This window comes from Tyto alba, unplaced genomic scaffold (genome assembly GCF_018691265.1).
Source record: "Tyto alba isolate M040663 unplaced genomic scaffold, T.alba_DEE_v4.0 Super-Scaffold_20, whole genome shotgun sequence".
Taxonomy (NCBI): Eukaryota; Metazoa; Chordata; class Aves; order Strigiformes; family Tytonidae; genus Tyto; species Tyto alba.
In genome coordinates, this window is record NW_024881283.1 from 9,014,305 (window position 1) to 9,036,360 (window position 22,056).

The window sequence follows — 22,056 nt, forward strand, 5'->3', positions numbered from 1 at the left end:
AGCCAGAGCCCGGCTCAGCACCGCTGCCCGGCCCTGAGCCCGCAGCCCCGGGAGCCAGAGCCCGGCTCAGCACCGCTGCCCGGCCCGAGCCCGCAGCCCCGGGAGCCAGAGCCTGGCTCAGCACCGCTGCCCGGCCCTGAGCCCGCAGCCCCGGGAGCCAGAGCCTGGCTCAGCACCGCTGCCCGGCCCTGAGCCCGCAGCCCCGGGAGCCAGAGCCCGGCTCAGCACCGCTGCCCGGCCCTGAGCCCGCAGCCCCGGGAGCCAGAGCCCAGCTCAGCACCGCTGCCCGGCCCTGAGCCCGCAGCCCCGGGAGCCAGAGCCCGGCTCAGCACCGCTGCCTGCCCCTGAGCCCGCAGCCCCGGGAGCCAGAGCCCGGCTCAGCACCGCTGCCCGGCCCTGAGCCCGCAGCCCCGGGAGCCAGAGCCCGGCTCAGCACCGCTGCCCGGCCCTGAGCCCGCAGCCCCGGGCCGCATCCAGCGCGGGGGCCGCCTGCCCAGGGCTCCCGGGGCCCGAGGGAAGAGCCCGGCCACGGGCAGAGCGGCGGGTCCTGCCCAAAGCCCCCCGTTCACAGCCGGGACGTGCTCCCGAGGGGCTGGGGCACGCGGCCCCAGGGGGCCAGGAGCCCCCCGGGCTTGTCCCCGCCAGCCTCGCACGCGCGCCTGTGTGCGGATGTGCAGGTCGGCGTCCCAGATCCTGGAAGAAGCTCCCTGGCAGCTCATGAAAACAGGCACCAGAAAAGTGTAAGAAAAGCAATGCAAAAATTTATATTTTATTTTAATTCAAAAATTTAAAATAGCTTTCAAATTCAGTAAAGTATGCCTGGACACAATGAAAAGCCTCATATACAGAGACAGATAAATTAAATTGTATATACTGCAGACAAGCCAAGTGTATGTATAGATTACATATTTACACTTTTATGTAAACCATATTTATACATTTTATTACATTTACAAAAAAAAGCTGATCTTCCACTACTGTTTACTACAATAATGAAAAAACATTTACATTGTGTTTTTTAACTGTACAAACTTTTGATTCATAAAAATATATCTCTGTACAAAAGAGGAATTTTTTTTCTTTTTCTTTTTTTTCTTTTTTTTTTTTTTTTTTTCATTTTTCCTTTTTTTTTTTTAAACATAATGCAAGTCCTCTGGGCACAAGAATGGAGAATGTCACATATCGGGTCCCAGCCAGCTTGCAAAAAAATGGGACAACACCCCTTCCACTCCCTTTGTTGCTTGGGCAACAGCAGAAAATGGTACTTAACGGCTTGAAAGCAGCAAGTCTTGTTTAAGCAGAGCCCCCCCTTCTCCCCGCCTTGGTGTTAAAATATCTCAGGCTCATTTTACACGCCTCGACACAAGCTTCTCTGGGCTATTCCAGCGCACGACCCGGGTTCAGAAAGCTCTGAAAAGCACACGCGGGCTCTGCCGTGGGCGTGTGTGCACGGCCCTGCCCTCCTGCTCGGGGCTCCGCACCGTTCGCAGCCGGGGAAAGGTTTTTCTTGGACTCAGTGACAGGAGCCCGGGAAGGTTTAAGATCTGCTGTCGGGGGGGGGGATACCGGGAGGTGCGTTCGAGTTTGGGGGGGCTGCAGTCACTGGCCCCAGCGGCTGCAAAACGGAGCCGGGAGCCTCGGCTGTGCGCCGGCGGCTGGACAAAGGGCGGAACGGGGCGCGGGTTTGGCCAAGGGCGCGAAGCGCAGCGTAATTTAGGTTGGAAGGTCAAAGAGGGGCCAGGAGAGCGGAGCTGAAGGTAGGAACCAGCTAGCTACGTGCGGGCGCAAGCGAAGGCACCGGGGCGGGGGGGGGGGGATGCCCCGGTCTCGCCACACCGGAGTCGAGGGCCGGCAGCTCCCCCAGCTCTCACCCCAGCCGACGGAGCGGAGGGGAGACGGGCCCCCCGCCCGGCCGGCCGGCGTCCCCGCTTCCCACTCACCCGCCGTTTTTGCTGGAGCCCCTTGTCCTGCAAAGCTGGAGGTGCCCAGCGAGGGGCTGGCACCGCCGCCAGCGCCGGCCTGCCTACCCCGAGCAATTTCGTCCCACCGCCAGCTGGAAAACAAAACCACCTCCCGCGCCTTTTGGCCGGAGCGGGGAGCGGTCCCGGCGCCAGCCCTGAGCTACCTGTGCGCCCACTTCCACGCGGGCAGCGTCTCGCCGACTCCTGCCCGTGGGGGACCGGGGCTCTGGCTCACGCGTGCGCTTGCACCCACCTCTCGGGGATAAATCTGAGCGCCTTTGCGTGCTTTGGGGAGCAGAGATGGCATTTTTTTGGCAGGCTGGCTGTTCAGCAATTAGGCTGTAGAACGCTGCTTACTCTAAGAGCGCTGAATAAGAGACAGAAGTAAAAAAAATAATATATATTTATATATATACACACACGCGCGCGCACACACACACAGAGTAAAAGAATAAACAAAGCAGAAAAAAAAAACTACCCTGTGGTTTTCATTAGACAAAACCTCAGCTGACATCAGGTAGGGGAAAGCCAGCGTTTAAATGCAAGCATGGATGTAAACACCACCCCATTTATTTTAATTCTGTTTTCCCTTCAAGTCTTCTGTAAGAAGCAGCTGCTTCATTGACACATACTGCTCTATGTCAGCTGTATTTCACTTGACTTCCAGTTGGTAAAATGGCACTGTTGCGTTCCTTGACTCCGGCCTGGCCTAAGAAACGGTGACTCAAACCAAACAGACTAAAACCCCGAATCAACAAGAGCAGCTCTCCTCTTTATTAGAAGAGGACAGTGTCATCACGAAAGCATCATTCTCTTATAAGGGAGGAAAAATGTCAAGCCGCCTTATCTGCTCTCGTGAAAGCCAAGGCAACCTTTCTGCCCCTGGGAAATAAAGCGAACAGCTTTGGATAGAAATTAAAACTCTTATTGCATTGCCATTTGGAGGATCAATATGGAAAGGGCAAAGGCTTTTGAATGCTATTGGGGGGAAATCAGTATTTGTTAGAGTTCTTTTTAAAGATGTTTTTGTCCCTTCATGTCTGTCAGCAATTTCCTGATGAGGGTGTCTGGACACAGCTAAAATCAGCAGCTGCTGGGAGAGGGCCAGGGATGGGGGGACGTTTCCTTACCAGCCCTGAGGGCTGCCTGGAATGAACATGGGGCAGAAGAAACCCAGCAAGAATGCCCAAAGGAAACTTAAATATGGGGAGGAGGAGAAAAGCTTGCAAAGTTTTGCTTTTCTCATTGAAAAGGTCCCATTTGGAAAATTCCTCTGCAACAGCCCTGGGTTAGAAAAAACAACAAAGGAATAACCCACAAAACCAAATAAAGACAAAGCAAGTACTCATCCTGTCCCATACTGGTATTTTCCATAAACCCCGACCAGCACCTTGCGCAGTGCAACCTGCTTTTGCCTCTTCATTGTCCAAGCTCTTCCCAAAGTGGGGGGCAGTTGGTGGGACCCCACGTACCCTGCTGCTCCCTCCAGGGGACCATCACCAAGAGCAGGGTGTATAAGCCTTCCCATCCCCTCGCCTCCCGGGCCCTCCACTTCCCCAGATCTTGACGTTGGGCTGAGACCCCCTGGCAGGGTGGGAGAGAGGAGCTGCGCCGGAGCAGACCTTTGGTTGGCTTCATGATCCACGGCAGGATGGAAAAGGTGGGTGAGGACGACAGAGGACAACCCAGCAGTCTCTCAGGAGTTAACGCAAAGTCCAAGGAGGGGGTAGCAGCTTCTCCACAGCCTCAACAGAGTTGGGAGGAGGGAGATGGGGAAGGAATGGATGGAGACTAGTGAGGTGAAACACAATCATCCACTAGACACCGACCCCGGAGGAATCTGGGACAACAGGAAAGGAAGGGCGAGAGAGAAGCAAACAGTTTGTTACTACACAGAGAAATGCTGGGAAAGCCTGCAGTGGCTTTGCTACCTCAAGCTAAGAATGTTCCAGGCTAGAAGTGCTCTTAGAGGTCCACAGGGTGCTTTTGTTTATGGCACTATTTCTCTGTGCATGTGCAGTAAAACTTTTAAACTCCTTACTTTACCTTCCTCTAATCACTGTGCAAAACACCCCGTCTGGAGTCACACAGTGAATGATGTCACTCAGAGACTCGTTTTTCCCTTCACCTGGTGACTGTTCTCACCACAGGGATATCTGGATTGGCTTTGACAATGGTCCCCAACCGGCAGCGAGCACCTGAGACCCAGAGGTGGGGACTTGCCCTGGGCAGAGATGATCTGCAATCGGAGCCACTGCTTCGATACAGCATTTAAAAAGCGACAAGCACGAGGGGAGCGGTGGCACTGTCCCACTCCCGCACTCCCCTTCTGCCCACTCACCGCAGAGGGGACGGGGGCTATACCGCTGTGCACACAGTGCTGACCGTGAACTCCGCCTCGTTGGCCACGATGTCCGTGGGCTGCAGGTTTCGGTCGTACATCGGATTTTCAAACGTTGCTCGGACGTTGGTGTTTTCATGGCCTGCGTAGCCATTGAATGGGACTTTTGGTCTTCTCCTGCGGGATGTCAGAGAGAAAACCCAGAGAGGTCACAGCTACTCTTGCTGTAGCCAGCCGAGCAGCCCTGACAAGAAGACAGTGGGAAGGAAAAAGCTGCTTTTGAAGAGGCTAAACACCCGGGGATAAGGCAGAAGGGCTCTGCAGAAAAATCTTATTATAGGTTTGTAGCACAGGCACCTCCCTGGGCTTTGCTACAGCCCCAGGCGTGCTCCCTCTGCAGAGCTGCCAGTCTGCACGACGCTTTGCAGTGCAGCAACATTTCCACAGCAATGCATTGATCAGGAGAAGTAACTAATTTACAACATATGCAAAGCCAGCTTGAATGCTGAAGTATGAGATTTACTTTGCCTTATCCTACTTAACGTTGCCACAAATCTTATTAACGGTCATAAAACCCCTCAACACACTCCTTCCCTAACACCCTCTCCCCTCCATGCATGCTTGCTCCGCTATTTTTTCACCTTCTGAATTAAATGAGAAACCAGATCTAGGGAGAGAGCTTTTAAGTGAAGCCCTCAAGTATTTCCTTCAGTCCCCTGATTTTGTCTCACCTACTGACATCCTTTCTGAAACCCACCTGTGTTTGTAGAGATAAAGCACAAACCCTGCAATAATCAGGGCTATGAAAGGCACAAGAATGGCAGCTGCCACAGAACTGCTGTTTGATGCAAAATGGTGTCCTATTGATTCTGGATCATTTTCCATCATGCTGATGTCTGAAACACAGCAGAAGTAAACACATTTCAAAAGGCCGCTGTGGGAAATGAGGTTTGCCTGAGTTACAGGTTACATCATCAACAACAGAATAAGATGGTTAGAAGCATTGCTGTAAAAGGTAATCAAAAGCTTCTGAGATGCATGAAGAATGGTTTGGAGATCTAGCCTAGCTTAGACATCATCATTTATTTAGAACTGCAATTAAAGAGAAATGTAAATAGATTCATCTTACCAAAATACTCAAACTTGGATGCTTAAAGTTAGGCTTTAAGGGAGGCTTTCAAAGGCTGCAATAATGAGCATCTAATTCTCCATAAAGGTGACAAGACTCCATGTTCAAATTCCAAAAATCCTAAGAGATTGAAGAGCTCAAGCCACATTTTATGAGATATTTAGGAGCTTAGACTTTGGGTCATCTAAGCTCTCAAGTGCCTCTGTTTTTTCTGAAAGTGAGATGGAGACACTTTCTGTGGTAGCAACGGGACTTGGGCTTTTAGGTCAGACATCTGGCAACAGAGAGAAAAAAAGTGTCCAGGTGCTATTTGTGGCTCCAAACTCTTTCTGTCTTTGAACAGAATCCTTAATATTTAAATGCCTCACTTTGTTCTCAAATGAAAAATTCTGTTCTTGTGTTGTTCGTCTCACACAAATCTTACGCTGAGGATGAGTGTAGCCCCCCCCCCCCGCCAGAATATCCAGCATTCAGTGTATTCAGTATTTCAACACAAGCCTGGGCAGAGCTGCTGAATCCCTCGTACAGGGAGGAACTGGAGGTGAGGAAGGAGCAAGGTGCAGGGTGGGGACGATCTCCTCCCCGTGCAGCGCGGCACCGCTCTGCCTCAAACAGGGAGAAACAGGAGCTGTTTCAGATGCCCCCACCTCCTGCTCCCCTGGGGTACAGGGATTTGAGCGCACTCGGCTTCTCTGCCCCTGTGGCCAGTTTGGGTTTTGCCAGCTCTCTTACAAATAGTGTGCGAGGGGAGCTGGAAAGGGCTGGGTTAAACCTGCCCGTTCAAAACCAGCAATAAAGATCTGGCCCAGCAGGACTGAAAATTAAAGCCAGAGACAGGAGCGATCTTCCCTGTTTGAAAAGCTCCACTACCACCAAAATCGAGCTTTCTGCAAGCAGCGGGACAAAGTAGTAACCAGAGGAAGTTTACCGAGTCTCTGAAGGCCAAACTGCCCGAAGCCTTTGCCACGCACAAAGCCCTGGTAGACAAACGTGCCGCTGGAAGACTCTGCTGAGACCTGCAGTGACAGCGGAGCAGAGATCAACAGATTTGTTCAACGCTTCCCTGGGATTTTAGCACCCATCTTATCACAAGTTCATGCATAGCATTCATCTGAGTCAATTCCCCAGAAAACTGTGGCATTTTTTTAAGAAGTCTGACTGCCCAACGACTCGTTAAGACTCTCACATCTCAAAGGAAAGAAAAAAAAATAAAATCTTGCTTGCAATAAACTACAGAACACATTGCTGATTCAACAGGGACAGCAAAGGCCCTGCGCTACAACTAGCCATGCGTCAACCAGATGCACGTCTCTTCCAAGCTCCACTGGATCTCTTAAGAGCATGGGAAGTTACCAGACACAGAAATTGGGGTGAGAAGTCGACTCCATAAGGGAAGATTAGCTCTTCCAGCTTGCTGTTTAACGGATATAAAATGTTAAAACGGAATTAATCATGTTGGTTTCTCCTTTAGTACGACTGGGAAGACTTACAGATTTAAAACCACAGGGCAATAAAAAACCACACAGCTGCGAGGGAGCATGGAAGAGCCGAATGTCATGTCATGTTCTCTCGTGCGCTGGAAGAATGCCCTGTGTCCCCTTCAAGCAAGCAGGTCACCGGAGGATAGCAGCCTCATCTTGCCGCCAGCTAAGGGGGTTATTCCCTCTTCAGCGAGAGCAAAGCTGGTGTTGCGATAGCAACGGGAGGCGCTGTGTGGGTGGACTTTGTGTACGAGGTGCCCGTGCACTTACATGTCCATCTAGAGCCCATTTATCGTTTTTGAACTTGTTGACAAAGATCTCCACTGGTCCCGTTATTTGGTAGACCTGGAGAAGCAGGTGCACATCTTCCTTCTTGTAAACACCTGAAAAATGAGTGATTTTTAATCTCTAGATCACAATGACTCTATTTGAGTTTGAAGTAATTAACTTTCTACCCGAGAGAGTAGAGAAATCACTTCATCATCTTAGACTGGACACCAACTCCTCCTACCAACCCTGTCAGTGGGATGCACTGGGAAACACAGCACAAACACACAATCCAACATCTACCCCCCTGGGATATTAAAGATATTCTGCAGCACATGGGAAGCAGTTCAACTGTTAATGATTAGGTTATGTTGCTGGATCAGTAACAACCTGGCGCTCCATGGAGGGCAGGGACAAGGAGCACTCACATCATTTAATCTTGTTTATCTTCAACTACAAGTCCAGCATGCAGGAGAGGACGATGGACTGGGCTGAGCTGACTTTCTGGTGGAGTCAAAGCAAACTCAGGTACATGATTTTGTTTATCTTGTTCTAATCAAAGATGGGAGACTCCCAACCTAGGTGGTTCTGTAAAGCTCTATCAGAGCACCAACGTCACTCACGTAGCAGAGCACGCTGCCCCTCCTCGCCCTGTGATACCACTTACAACAAGTGTAAATCCCTACAGATGCCCACGCCAGCTCCCTTACCAGACACCTGGAGCTCCACACCGCTGTGGTCTATCAAAGTGGCGTTGACTTTACTGGTGGCAGGGTCGAAGCTGGTGACAGACAGCATCGCAGGCTGCTTTTTCCCCATGTATTCATAGGAGCCTTTCCAAAGGGAATTCCTTGCAAAAACATCAGCAGGCACTAGAAACCATAGCAATTGGGGATGGATAAAAATAAGAGCATTGCCACTTATTTCCATTTTTCGGAAATCAAAACAGAGCAAATTTCTTTCTTTGAATTCAAAAATATGTATTTAAATATCTCAAACCCCACCCACTCTCTGTGCTATCATCACCGAGTACAAAGCCAAAGAGAGGACAACAAACAAGCCGGTGACTTTCATTTTGTTGTTTTGACAAAAAATGCCCTTAAAGTTCCAAAACCCAACCAACGAAGCACGAACAGGACGAGGGGCGCGGGCTGCCGTCACCAGCCCAGCAGTTTGCAGATCTGCAAGGGACAGCCGGGTTTCTGGCTGCCCTGGGCAAGGGGCGGGACGGGGAGGGACCTGGCAAGGTCCAGGTCTAGTGCAAGTGCGTCCCACGGGAGAGGGCGAGCCCCACGACGGTACCTGACACCTTGGCGAGCGGCGGGTCCCGCGCGGTGCCCACCGGCCTTCCGCTGGGGCGGACGTCCGCTGAAAGAGAGGAGGGGGGGGGGGGGGGGGGGGAACCACAGCCCGTGAATATTGCGGCGTCTGAGGCTGCTGAGACGCTTCTACTGGGCTGGTGCAAGCCCGAGGTGTGGCCCTCGGCGTTGCTCACCCCGTAACGCGGCTGCACGCCCCTGTGTACAAGGGCTTTGGACGGGTCCCTGCTCAACCCGTTTGACACAGCGTGAGGATTTCACTTACTGTCCTTCCCCCCCCCCCCCCCCCCCCCCCCCCCCAGCTTGCTCCCAACCAGAGTGGCCAGGGGGAGCCTCCACGAGAGCCACACCGCTCCCTTTCAACATTAGACCATTACGTGCTCCCGATCTATGAGCTGGAAGTAGGTAAACGGTGGGTGAGGTAAAGAACTATCTTTGCCTTGTGCAGACGCTTCTAGACACCAACTTATCAGGCAGAAAATCCCCGAGCTGTCTCTCCCCTAGGACCTGCACGGGCCCCTGTGAGAGCTGCAGTCTCTCCAGCCAGCTCAGCCACGCAAACCCACAACTTCTGGTGTAGGTCTAAGAGAAGAGCTGTTTTCTCCTGGGCTGCAATGCTCCCCTCTGCAGAGGTGTAGCCAAGCGCAAAACCAGGGTCGTGCTGCTCAGAGCTTTTACCGAGGCAAATAGGTGGTTTTCCTGTCCAGCTGCCGTCTGCTTTGCAAGTCCGATGCTCAGATCCTCCGGTGAGATAGAACCCGCTCTGACAGGAATAGATCAAGGTGTAGCCCAGAGATGGCAAATCCAGAGCACCGACGTTGGCGTGGGAGGGGGTCTCCGGCTGCTTGCAGTGGTGAGCTGAAAAGCACAAGGAAAACAAAGATGAGACGCCATCCAGTCGCACACAGAAAGGCAGAAGAGTGACACCACGACGTCACCAGGGACAGAAATGTCTTAGAAGAGCTTTTTTTCAGCAAAAGCTGTCTCTGCTCGCTGAGAGACACAATGCCACACCTGTATTTTTCCCAGCTGGATGAATTAATGAGACTGCTTCCCCTGCTTCGCTGGCTAGATTGCTCTTTCTGGCTAAAGATCTCAGGGGATCCTTCACTCAGTTCCAGCTTCCATGAACTGAAAATCAGGTTCTTCTATTGCCCACCTCTTAAGGGAAGAAAAGTCAAAACTAAATGATCCTAAACACACCTTCCTCCTTCCTTTAACTCTGACCCCAGCGCTATGTTCCAGGTCTATCTGCAGACCAAAAATTGCATTTACAGGGCATCAAGACCCAGTAAATTAAGCCAGTGATTTCAGTGAGTGCATTACAGGTCTGGTTTTGTATAATCTCTCTTCATGGGACAAGTACCACTACTAATAATTTGCACCTACCTGTCCACAGCATCAGACAGTAAGTCCCCTGAAGTGTGCAATAGTCATAAATTCCTATAATTGCTCAATAACTTTCAGGATTTGGCCACAGAAATCGAAGCTGCGCTTGTCCAGCTCCCTGCCACCAGAATGAACGTGTGCCCACACAGCTCTATCAGGTCCTGTTGTAAATGTGTCACCATTTTCCTTGAGAAGTTATGACACAAACCTAATAAATCACAGAGCTGGGAAGCTCCCTCTCACCCACACTGTAAATTTGCCCTTTCTGTAGCTCTCAAACTGCTCATGAATGAAAACAAATCCTCGGCAGCCTTCACGAGGTATTATCCTAATCCTCGTTTTACAGAGGATGAAATATAAAATCCAGCAAGCTGAAAGACTAACCCGAACTCGCCTGGTCTGGGAGCCCCGGCTGCGAGCCCGCAGCCCAGCTGGGAGGTGGCAGCTCAGCAGCTCGTTAGCAGTAACCGCGTCCAGCTCCGCGCTGCCAATGGAGAGGGCTTTACACAAAACCTAAAGGCAACAGCTCCGAAGTCCTTGCCGGCGCGGGTAAGCCAAACCCATCATCTATTTCAACGCACCCAGCACCAGGAGCAAAATCCCACGTCCAGCCGCAGCTGCTGCTGCATCCCTGCAGTTTTCCAATTCAGCAGAGAGAAGCCTGCGAATAAGGGGACACGCTCCCACCACCCAGGCGAGCAGGACGGGGGGTCCAGCCTCTTCCAGAGCGATCGCCTCCCTCTCCCCTAATGCCACGTGTAAGAGTTTTTAAAGGCGGGTGCCCTGGCTGGGCTGCTCACAGCACAAGCACTGACAAGGCTTTTTAGTGGAAAAATATCTCACCAATAAACCACCTCACAAGGGAGAGGAAAAAAGCTTTTTAATACTTATGATAGAGAGGCTGTGATGGATATTACCACTTAAATACATTAAATTAAACTCCTCCTGGTGTAGCAGGGAAAAGATGATGGACAGCTTAGAAGAAAAAGCAACACATTATTAAAGATGAGGAGAAACACTGCTCTGCCAGAAGGCCCTTCTGGCTAAATGTTAACCTTGGTCCCTGGAGTGTGAGCTCACATCTTGCCCATCAAATGCAGTTTCAGAAGCACAAAAAGTCTCACCTAAAACTATGTCTCTGAGGAAGGGACAAGTAAAAAATCTCATCTGAAATAAGAAGTGGCTGCTGGTGTAGTCATGTCAGGAGAGAAGTGCTTGTGTGATCCTCCTTTTCTTCGAGAATATGTTTTCTCAGAGCTCCCTCCCTAAATTATCAGCTCTTCAGAGCCAGCAATTTGCACGGTGAAGTACAGCAACAACACAAGGCAACAGCAGGATTAAAGGCGCCGGTTCCCTTCGACAAAACCTCTCCCAGGACTTACGGACGCAGTCGGGCTGCACGCCGCTCCACGTCAGGTTGGGGAGGCAGGTCCTGGTGGTGGAGCCCTGCAGCAGGTATCCCTTCTGGCACTTGAAAAAGATGATGCTTCCCACCTGGCACGACAGGAGACAAACCACTGAACTTTCCAGTGCAGTGTGCTTCACCCCTGCTTACAATACAAAAGCGCTTCTGTAATTTTCCATCTTCTATAAACTGGAGAGGGCAGGCACCCGCTTCCCGCCCTCGCCGCCCTGCCAGAGTCTGGCATCGAGAAAGTTCTCAGAGCCCCTGGAAAGCTGCGGCCTTTAACTCTGCAGGGAGCTGCTTCTTTTAGTGCTAAAGGCAAGGCTGCTTTCTCTTTTAAATATACCCAAAGCCAGCATCGCACATAGGTGCTATTAGAACGGGCTGAAATTTTTGCCAAAAGAGATATTCAATATAACTAGTACCAACAAACATCCCGTACCTACATTATAAATGTCAGTTTGGACTGTGAATAGCAAAAAGGATCACAATACCTGAAAACCGACTTTTCAACATTTTTGAGGTATGCTTGTTTTTCACAGACTATCCACTTTTTTTTTTTTTTTTTTTTTTGCATTTGGTTTCAACCAGATTATTGTTTCAACCAAACCCCTGTTGTACAACCGAGCTCAGCCCCTGCTTCAGGCAGGTTGGCGGCTCGCTGCGGCTCGGCTGTGAGCCCTGCCATTGCAGCTCGATTTGCTTTAAAACCAGAATATGCTGGGATAAAACTGCCAAGCAGGGACCTTTCCCGTCCTCCCCAGCAAGGCTGTACCACGCGGGCCACCGCCTCGCTGCGCCCTGCAGCCGGTTTTTGTCACTGTGCCTGCGGTCCCCCGGGTGCCACATCCAGAGGCACCATCTCCCCGTGACACTCTGCTCCAGCCACCACCCCGTCCCCTGCGTGGGCACCTGAGGCGGCTCCAACTGCAGCTCCCAGACCAGCGGCCCTTGCAAAAGTCAGACTTATGGCGTCTCAGTATTAATTAAAAACTAGAATTAATTCATTAAACCCCAGGATTAAGATAACTAATTAGCAGCAAGACTGGAAGATCCACTCTGTGGACGGCCGTGTGGACTCAATTATCCTATCCCTGTCACATCAGGGAATGGGCATCCGCAGGGACGGCGGCGGAGGCTGGAGATGGAGCACCCCGGGAATCGCTTTGGTTTTTTCCCTCCTTTCCACTGATTTCATACTTTACGGGAGCTGAGATTAAGAAAACTACCGAGAGAGTTTAGTCTGAAAATTAATGGAAATTATGTCCCCGATGTGAATACTAATTACGCTAATAACTATTAATTAGCACTGTAATTAATATCATAAATAATGCATTGCTAGTTAATCCCGTAGAAATGCACTCCGAGGTGTAATGGAGCACGCCGGGATGTCCTGCTCACGGGAGGACACGTTAATCCACGTCAGGACTCAGGCACAGACTAACCACAGGATCGGGGTGCAGCCGAGGGGACCCCGCTGCCGGGACAGTACCTGGTAGCCCTGGGAGTTGTTCTGCAGCCCAAAGAGAGGCACGCCGGGGTCCGTGCACGTCGTGAGGCTGGGGTCTTAAAAGAAAAGCCCAGAGACAGCGTTTTAAAGGAGCGCCAGAGCTCTGCCTTCCCCCGTGCTCCACACAGAAAAACCATGCTGCGCCTTTGCAACGAGGCAGAAATATTTTGCTATAGAAGGAATCCACAGCAACAAGGAAAAATACGCGCATCTTTCTGTTTCTTAAATCCCTGACTGTTGCGACACAAACTAACCAGAGGCACTCTATCACCCAGGAGAAAATGTAAGAACATAAATCTTGTGCCAGGGACCGCTCTCTTCCCTTCCCTATTCCACACACGACGTGTGAAGCCAGTGCTGTGCCCTCTGCTTCCAGGGGGCACCCCCTGCCCCGAGGGCTGTGGTGGCCCTGTCCCCTCCTGTGCCCTGGCTCAGCGCCTTCGTCCCGCTGGGCTCGGCTTGGCCGTTGCTCGCACGCTCACCTCGGAACCCCGCTACTTCGTAGTGATAGATGGGGGCTGGAAATTTTAATGCATCTCAGATACATAATCTCTCTTTACGCCTCCTTTGGTCTCAATCTATCAGAAGATGAATACATACCATTCAGTAGGAATACCTGCTGCTACTCTTCTAGCATCTATCACCTTTTTTTTTTTTTTTTTTTTTTTCCTCCCTGCGTGCTGATCGTAGCAGGGCATTAATGGAATTAAGGCAGAGGTGTGCCACATTAATAACAGCATCCCAAACTGAGCAAAGGAGACTGAAGCTTCTGTCTGGAAGGCAGCTCAGCAGCAGCAGGTTCCCTGCTCCCTGGGATCACAGGGCTGAGCTAAGCTGCGGTGCTGGCCCCGGGGATGCTGCGGTACCCGGCCAGGGGCAGCTGCGTTAGCTGGGAGCTGGAGCATCGCAGGATCTCGGTGCAATCCGATGAGTCTGCTCTGGCTTCCCAGCCTTCTTCCACTTGCTCAACATTGCTCTGAGAAGGCCCCTAACCACCATAGCAAACCCCTCTCTACGCTTCCTCAAAATACTCCAATTAACAGGATTGTGCAAGACAAGAAGTAAACTACGAAAAGCCTCGACAACCCAAAGCAGTGGGACAGAAGTGGCCTGTCACTACAGCCTGCAGCTACAGGACAATGGAGTACAACTTCTGTACCTAATGGCACGGCTGTTTGTTTTTATGCCTTTATTCCTTATTATCTGACTAATCTGTCTCTTCACACAGAAACATTATGCACTTGTTGGTGACGTCCCCAGGTTCTCGGAGCTGTGGTGAGTGGCTAAACAAGGGATACGAAATGTGGCTGGTTTGGGGCTGCGGCACACAAGCGAATTCGTTTTCTGTCATTCGGTTCTGCTGAGCTATTGTCATTTATCACTGATGCAGTTTCCATGGGAGCCCCCAGATAAATCACAGTGTCTAAAATAAATAAATAAAGAGCCCCATCACTGGCCGAGGTAGCAGGTGATGGATGGCAGAGGGTGGAGGGCAGAGCCTCAGTCTCCTGGCCACGTCTGGGGGGGTCTGTGGTGCTGGCAATCTAACATACCCCCAAAATGGGCGAGATCTGAATAAACACAACGCTTTGGGTTCAGCTGCTCACGTCAGAAACTGATGTCGTGGGTTAAAGTTTTGCAGGCACCCAAGTTTCTTGTGGTTTGTTTTGGGGAGACAAATTCTAAATCCACTTCAGCAGCAGCATGAGCAGCTGTATTTGCTGGGTTCATAAACAGACAGCTCTGTTGGGCTGGATGCCACGTACATACGAGAGGATGTGGACACGGACTTGCAAAAAAGTGATAAAGCATTTAAAGCCAATATTTACAGCAGTAGGCAGGTGCTCTCAGCTCTTTGCATGTGAGAAGCTCCTGGTGAAATCAACAGGAAACTCGGAGGTTCAGGCCACGAATACTTTCACATTACTGTAATTGGCGAAGCATTTGAGATGCAGCTAGAACAACTGAAAACAGTGGAGAACAGTCTGAGATCTGTTTCTGCCCCAGCTGCCCACGTAAGGTGATGATGGTGGTGTTCAGGAGGACAGTTAAGGTAACAGCACGCAGCCCATGCAGTTTATCGCCACAGGAGCTCTAGAGTTCAAGAACATAGCCAGAGTTTTACATAGGTGAAGAATGCTGTGACTAACTATGATTATACTCCTCCCAAAGGTTTCAAAGGGTTCTGGAAGCCCCAGAAAATGGGCACGTGAAGAACGTGTGGAAATTCCAGCCTCAATCCCAACACTGCTGCTAGGCAAAGCAATCTGTAGGATTCTGATCTCTGTATACAGCACTTCCATACTTCCAGGAGTTGCTTTTCTGCCGTTCTGGATAGAATTCAAAGGCAGCAGGGAACATAAGAGCTCTCACGTGCACCCTTTTAGGCAGAACTCGGTTTCGCTGCACTTTCGGTGAGCTGAGGGGCTACGCTCCACAGCAGCCCACGGCTGCTCCCTGCGGTCAAATCGCATTTTGAGCCCCATCGCTGGTGAGGGCACCGCGCATCTCCACGGAGCAGCAGCGCGCTGGGCTGGCGGTCCCCGAGGAAGCCTGGAGGCAGCAGAGAGCCCAGCACTCTGCAAAGGACACCAGAGCTGCAGTTGGCAGGGGTGCAGCAGCGTTAGCACGGTGCAGGGCACGAGCGCAGGCGCAGCGTCGCACGGCGGCACTGCCACTGTCCCCAGCCCCGGAGGCAACCGGGGCAGCACCAGCCTTCGGGACCTCTGCGTGGTGTTACTCTCCGCAGGCTCTCACACAGCCCTCCAACCTTACGGCCCAGGCTGCAAACGTTAACCTGGGAGCTCGGCAGAGGGATTTCTCCCTCCTGCCCACCAGCAGCCCAAGCACAGCGCCGAGGAGCAGTAAGAGGGAGACGTAACAGGGAGGAGGTCGCCTTCCTCGGACGCGCGAAGAATTGACCACCATCGGGAGCAGGAATGATGGGGACAGGCCCTGAATCCCCAAGAGGAGATGGGTTGTTTACCACCAGCTGGTATGCACAAACCAAAGGCATCATCCCCATACATTCCGGTTTTCAGGGGAACAAAGCGCTAACTCCTGCAAACCCAGGGAAGAAACCCGACTTTGCTACGAATAGAAAAGCAAGGTGACCGCTCCAAGCTCTTTGCTCGTAGTTGCAAGGCAGAGGCGTCTCCCCTTACCTATGCAGCTGGGCTGGGTCCCACTCCACGTCCCGTCGGACTGGCAGAACCTCCGGGCTGATCCCACCAGCACGAGTGGGGCTAAGCAGGAGAAGGAGACGGAGGAGCGGTACGTGAAGCCTCTGTCCTCCCTCCTGCCCTGAGCGGGTATCCCCGGATCACCACAGAACACAGCTGCAACAGGCAAAGAGACAAGAGGATTGCTGTGAACCTCCTCCTCAAGAGCAAGCCATGTTAATGAGCTAAGAATGGGTCTATTAATGGCCCAAACCTTACCACTCCCTGCCACCAAACTCTGTGATTGACTTGGGAATTAGTAGTGGTAGAAGGCGTTGCTGGCTACTTCCCTTGTAATTCTCTTTTTGTCAATTGCTGTTAATTAACTTCCACCTTCTCTCCCATCTTTTTTTTTTTTTTTTCCCCCCTAACAGCACACTTAGCTTTAAAATGTATCTCTAATTGCACGATGTCAAATTGCTATATGGTTTCATGTCACACAGAAAGCCCACTAATTATACGAGATCCAGGGAAAGGTGCAAGGAACACAGCGAGGGCTTTGTATGATTTAATATGAAAATGGCTATTGTGCAGCTGCCAGCCCTTCAGCCAAGAAAAGAAACTCAAATCGGCCTTTATCATTATGAGACATTTAACTAATTTTTTTTTGCATTAGCTATTCTATCAAGCACACAGGTTTCCTCCCAGCCAAAGCTCTGCCTTCACAAAACATTCCTAACTTCTGCTGCAACAGCACAGTGCCCTTTGTGCCAAAGGGTTTTTCTCCTACGGCCTTTGGCAGGATCAAGAGCCCTGACTGCAGAAGACTCAGACATTCGGGAGACACATGGACAAACCGCCCGTTTTAAAGATGCCTGGTGGGCAGGAACATGCAAGACCTTCAGATTCCTTGCAGAGGTGACCTCACATCCCCGTTACAAGAGGTGGAGTGACTGACTGCGTCCCCACGGCCACTGCTGCCTCCTCATTCCAGGGGGGCCAAACCAAGACTCCCAGCGATTTGGCTGCTGTCGGAGGTGGGGAGAGCATCCAGACTTCGGGCTACAGGCACTCTGAGCATCATCGTGCTTCAATCACGGCATGCAAAACTCCCCCTGACTTCAGTTAATGCAAGGCTTCCCTTGGGCTTAGGGAAATATATTTAGGGAGATATTTCACTGCCCGCATACTGAGAACGGTCTGTCTGTACCCTCTGTGACGCTGCCAGGCAAGGCAGAGTTGACACCAAAATCAGCTACAGGGAGACCAGAGATGTTGGAGAGAGAGAGCATCCAACAGCTGGGTTTTAAGCACAGTCCTCCACCCAATTCACGTGTGAGCACCCGATTCCTGCGTGAACACATAGGCGGCTGCCCACTCACGGAAGCACTGGGGAATTTCCCCGCTCCACGTCCCGTTCCCCTCGCAGGTCAGCACGGCGGGCAGGGAGAGCTGGTACCCCTCCAGGCAGGCGTAGCTCACGCTGGAGCCCCAGCTGAAATCCGAGCCCACGACTTTCCCGTTGGGGATGGCTTGTGGGGATTTGCAGATGATCGCTGAATGAGAAACAAAAGCACGCTCAGTTCTCTTGACTTCTCAGCGTGGTTATTTCCATTAACAAGCAGATTCACGTAGGATCAAAGTTATATTCTGGTCTCAAAGAGCATCTCCTGGGGCCGGCCTAGCAGGGGGCTGTACAAACTTTTCCAGCTGTGCGTGCAGTTATAAACCCCAGGATTTTACTTTGAAGTTTGGAGTTAACCAAATCCCAAATCTCAAAGTCAGATTTCTGAGTTGGTATTCATTTCCAATTGAGGGTAAGAATCCACCCTGACTCAGTGTGAAAACTCATCTACGGTTCCCTGAAAGATTCATACATTTTGGACAACCTGGCTGAGTTTCAGATTAGCAGTTGAATCAACAACCAGTCTGTATTTCATCCACTCTAGGGTGTTTCAATATGACATTTTTGCAGTGCTTTGCTTTTCAGCTCAGGGGAGCACTGGGAAAGATGCTAAGCTCATGCAAATCAGCCTGGCCTCAAAATGAGACTCTGGCTGAATTCTACATTATTCCTGCAGCATTAGCTCAGTGAAGAGAATGAAAGAGCAAGGTAAGAATTGCTCTTTACAGCCTCCGAAGGAACTGGAGTGTATTTGGAAGTTTCTATGTGGTCTGCATTTGTATCAGAATCATGACAGGTGAATTTTCCAGATTGCTAAAGTAGTACACAGATGCTGCTACAAGCCTTATCTACTCTTGGTGGGTAAAACACTCTCAGAAGAGATCCAGCCTGTCCTGCAACTGCTCTATTATTTCCCTTTCCTATCTCTGAACTACAGAGGCAATCTCAGAACTGAGAAATAATGAAAGGAGTTGGAAAAAGCATTTTTCAGACTTCTGGATGATGCCAAAAAGCGTGTGCTTGCAAAACACAGTATTTCATTGGAGTTTGATCTGGGGTTTTGTGAAGAGTAAGTCACTCGACTCTCTGTGCTTCACTCTTCCAACTCTACTACAGGGATAATAGCAATTGCCTCCCTCCCGGGCACATATTGATGACTGAGAGACCTAAAGATAGCAAGGTGTTCATGGTACATTGATAAAACTGCCTGAATGCCATAAACACAGGGGACGGATTGAATGATAGGACTGAGAAACTCCCAGGTGGGCTCCAGGCACTGTGCACAACTTGTCACAAGTTGCACAAAGTTTGTGGCACGCACAACTTGCATCCTCCAATATTCACAGCAGCCAGCCTTACCCTTGCAGGCAGGTTTGGTGCCGTTCCAGGTTCGGTCTTTCGTGCAGGTTAGGGAAGATGCCCTGTCTGACTCCATCATGTACCCGGGCGTGCACTGGAACACCACCGTCTTATTGTAGGTAAAATCGCTGCCCAGCCGAATGCCGTTGGCTGGCACACCGGGGTCCCCACAGTTGATCACTGCCACAGAAAAACGAAAGAAGCATTTCTGGCTGACCACCCCTTGTCTCACACTTATGGACCCGCAGTAACTAGAAACCTGATGGTCCTGAGCATTTTTCAAAGCAGGATGTAACCTGGCTCATCGAGGAGGAGGGAGCACCTGTAGCACAGAGGGTCTGGAGGGCAGCACTGGCTATGGAGCAGGCTGGGCTACAGAATGTGCAGGAAACTTTGCTTCTGCTCAGTGGAGCGAGCAGAGATCTTAATGGCACATTAAGACCCTGCGAGAAGTATTAGCACACATAAAACATTAAAGAAAACCTGTGTCAAATCCGGGCTAGGTGGAAGACAGTTTGCCCGCAACACCCCCTAATTTCTTTACCCTAGATACTGTCCCTTATGTAAGACTACTTTTGCTGTCCTCCACGTTCCTGCTGCGGGCGGGAGCCGTGAGGAAACGCAACGTGTTCACCCGAGAGCTCCTGAGCTGGGGCTCTGCCCACGCACGTCCCGGGGCCGGCGCACCGGCAGGCAGGAACGCTCCCGTTCAGAACCGGCCCCGGAGAGCCCCGCCGGCTCAGCTGACAGCTGCCAATCAACTTAAAAAAAAAAAAAAAAAAACAAAAAAACCCCCACAAGCAAAAAACCCCAAACCCAAAGCAAGAATTTTCCATGAGGTACTGGCAGAGATCGCAGGCTGAGCAGCTGCCGCTGGAGAGCGTCGCCGAGTTTCTCAGCGCGGCGCACACACGTGTGCGCACCCACAGCGAGCGCCCACCACAGCCCCACAGCCCGGCGGCCTCATCCACCTCCTCTCCCAGCAATCCAGCCCAGTGCTCACCTGTACACTCTGGACTGGTCCCAGTCCACGTCCCATTCACCGTGCAGTGCCTGCTCAGCACTCCTGTGGAGTAATAGCCTTCCCGGCACTGGTAGATAATGGAACTGGAGAAAATCAAGCCGTCGTTAAATATCACCCTCGCGTTGCTGGGGGTTCCTGGGTTTCCACAGGATATAACTAGAAAGTAAAATGGCAAAGTTAAAAAAAAAACCATAACAAAAAAACCCCCACCCAAAACACAACCAACCACCCCAACACAAAAAGCAAGCTTTTCATCTTGCAATTGACTGTTCTCAACAAGTGAGACTGTCTGCAAAGCCCCTGGATCAGCTCAGACCGAACAGGCTTTTCTGTGGAAAATCAGCTACATCAATCCAAGAGGATCCCAAACATCACTCCCCAGCCCAGAGCAAGGGCTCTGCCTTGCCAGGCAGCATGTCCCAAGGCTGCGTGCAGCATCCCTGGCAGGGGATTGAAAAAAAAATCTCCATCCCTGCAGCCAGTCGGTCCCTGAAGCACCAGCCCCGCTCCTCTCCTGGGCAGATCCTGCAGCTCATCACCACAGCCAAGCCTGGGAGCAGCCTCCTCCTCCTCCAGGCTGAAGGAAGAACTCGTGTCCAGTTTTCGCAGGGCATTATCCCAGCTCTCCATCTCACATCTGGTCCTACAGCTTGATAAAGCAGGTGGTGCCAAGCCTGGGGTCTGTCCCCCCATCTTCCAGGAGTTTGGGAGCCTGGACCTGAGTGTGCCGCGTTGCCTCTGGCCCCTTTGGGAAGCCGACAACTTTGCAGACTTCAAAGGAATGAAAGCAGCAAGGGAGCCCGCTGCTCTCCCACCGTGGCATTGCTCACTGCCCAGCTATAGCCCATTATGCTTTCAGCGGAGGGAGAATATTGTGGGAATACAATTATAGGTTTGTCAGTGCCCAAGTTTTATGTCTAAAGTACCTCAGCACCACAGCAATAAAAAGGCATCCGAGTGAATGGTGGTGCACAAAGCCCTGTCATGACAAAATAAGCACCTGCAATAATTGCATCCAGCCCTCATTTACTCCCAAATTACAGGACATAAAAGAAAATCATATGAATCAAGGAAAGGCTTAAACCACAAATCCCAACAATTTGACAAGGAAATTCCTTGCTCCCACCCCTCCCCAGCAACGTGCCACAATCTCTCCAAGAGCACACACAAGGTGACCCGTCCCTGCCCGGGGACTCCCCCCCAGCACTCGCACTGCAATATTGCCAGCCCCACGCCACGGGGAAACGCAGCTTCAGGCCCCAGCAGGAAAGCAATGAGCACGGGCCACCAGTGCAAGGAGAGAAGTCTTCCTCTGCCTTGTTGCTTAGTTTGCTGACAGCCTGTTAACATATGAGCTTGTTGGAGGCATATCTGTTTGACAGGAGGAAACTAATAACTATTCTGGACTGTGTGCACAGAAACTCTGCATGGCACTAAAATCATCCGGGGTGCTCTCTCGTTACAGATTTCTCATGCAGCCAGTGTCTCTGTGATACATGGTGTCATTTCCAAGAGATGCTGGGATAAAAGTCAGATTCTATCAACTCAGAAAAAGCTCTAAATTACTATTTCACTGCCTGCCCATACATCAGCTGTCCTCTCCTGCCCAACCTCCTCCACCTATGCATGTGGCCAAACACACACAGATGACCTAAAAATATTACTTTTGTGACTACAAGGAGACTCACAGAAATGGTTTAATCGCAGCGTGCATCAGCTGTGACCTGTATTGGCTAGATATAAAAGAAGCCATAAACATGAGGATGAAAGGTCTGAACTTTTAAGATCATAATTTAAATATAAACAGGATCTAATCACGCAAGTGAACAGTAAGCAGGTAAATAATTCCCTCTGGCTTCAGTGGGAGATGTACAATGAATTAGACACCAGAAGAAAACTGATTTTGGCTATGGTTTTTGAACAGGGTATAAATCCTAAAGAGCCTGGAAGTCCCATAGTCATTCACATCTCTTTTAAGAATCTCAAACTGAGTCATCTTTAAACGGAAGTCAAAATTCAAGAAAACAGCCTGAAAATCAGCTGCATCCGATGGGGATTTCTTGGAGTTGCTGCTTCTTTACCAGGGGATTATTTCAAGAGAAGATGCTCAGCTGAAGCGACTGATATGACAAGAAAGGTTTGACTCTCCACTGCAGCCAGGGCTGCTGAGAGCCGGCTCGTCCCGCGCCTCTTGCCCAAGACTTGGTTTCTGCCACGTGGCAGAAGACACGACAGACAAACCCAGGAGCCCAGACCCACCACAGCCCGGCCAGCACCCATCTCCCCGTCCGTGCCCAAGAGCCCC

At 51.1% G+C, this 22,056-nt stretch overlaps 1 protein-coding gene across 7 annotated transcripts in view; it reads right to left on the reverse strand.

The window, feature by feature from the left end:
• Positions 1-452: 452 nt before the first annotated feature.
• CSMD2 (CUB and Sushi multiple domains 2) overlaps positions 453-22,056 on the reverse strand; it is a 314,323-nt gene continuing 292,719 nt past the window's right edge. For 2 of the 7 annotated variants that reach the window (XM_042793851.1, XM_042793852.1), the window contains exons 59-72: positions 19,731-19,907; positions 18,728-18,907; positions 17,346-17,519; positions 15,967-16,140; positions 12,785-12,858; positions 11,270-11,381; positions 9,177-9,356; positions 8,482-8,547; positions 7,890-8,051; positions 7,183-7,295; positions 6,360-6,447; positions 5,060-5,198; positions 4,303-4,479; positions 453-3,801 (exon numbers count right to left, since the gene is read on the reverse strand). In XM_042793851.1, coding sequence (XP_042649785.1) covers positions 4,320-4,479; positions 5,060-5,198; positions 6,360-6,447; positions 7,183-7,295; positions 7,890-8,051; positions 8,482-8,547; positions 9,177-9,356; positions 11,270-11,381; positions 12,785-12,858; positions 15,967-16,140; positions 17,346-17,519; positions 18,728-18,907; positions 19,731-19,907 — 1,799 coding nt within the window. In that variant the 3' untranslated portion in view covers positions 453-3,801; positions 4,303-4,319. The remainder of the gene's footprint in view (positions 3,802-4,302; positions 4,480-5,059; positions 5,199-6,359; positions 6,448-7,182; positions 7,296-7,889; positions 8,052-8,481; positions 8,548-9,176; positions 9,357-11,269; positions 11,382-12,784; positions 12,859-15,966; positions 16,141-17,345; positions 17,520-18,727; positions 18,908-19,730; positions 19,908-22,056) is intronic. The other 5 variants (XM_042793857.1, XM_042793858.1, XM_042793853.1 and 2 more) reach the window with 4 other exon arrangements.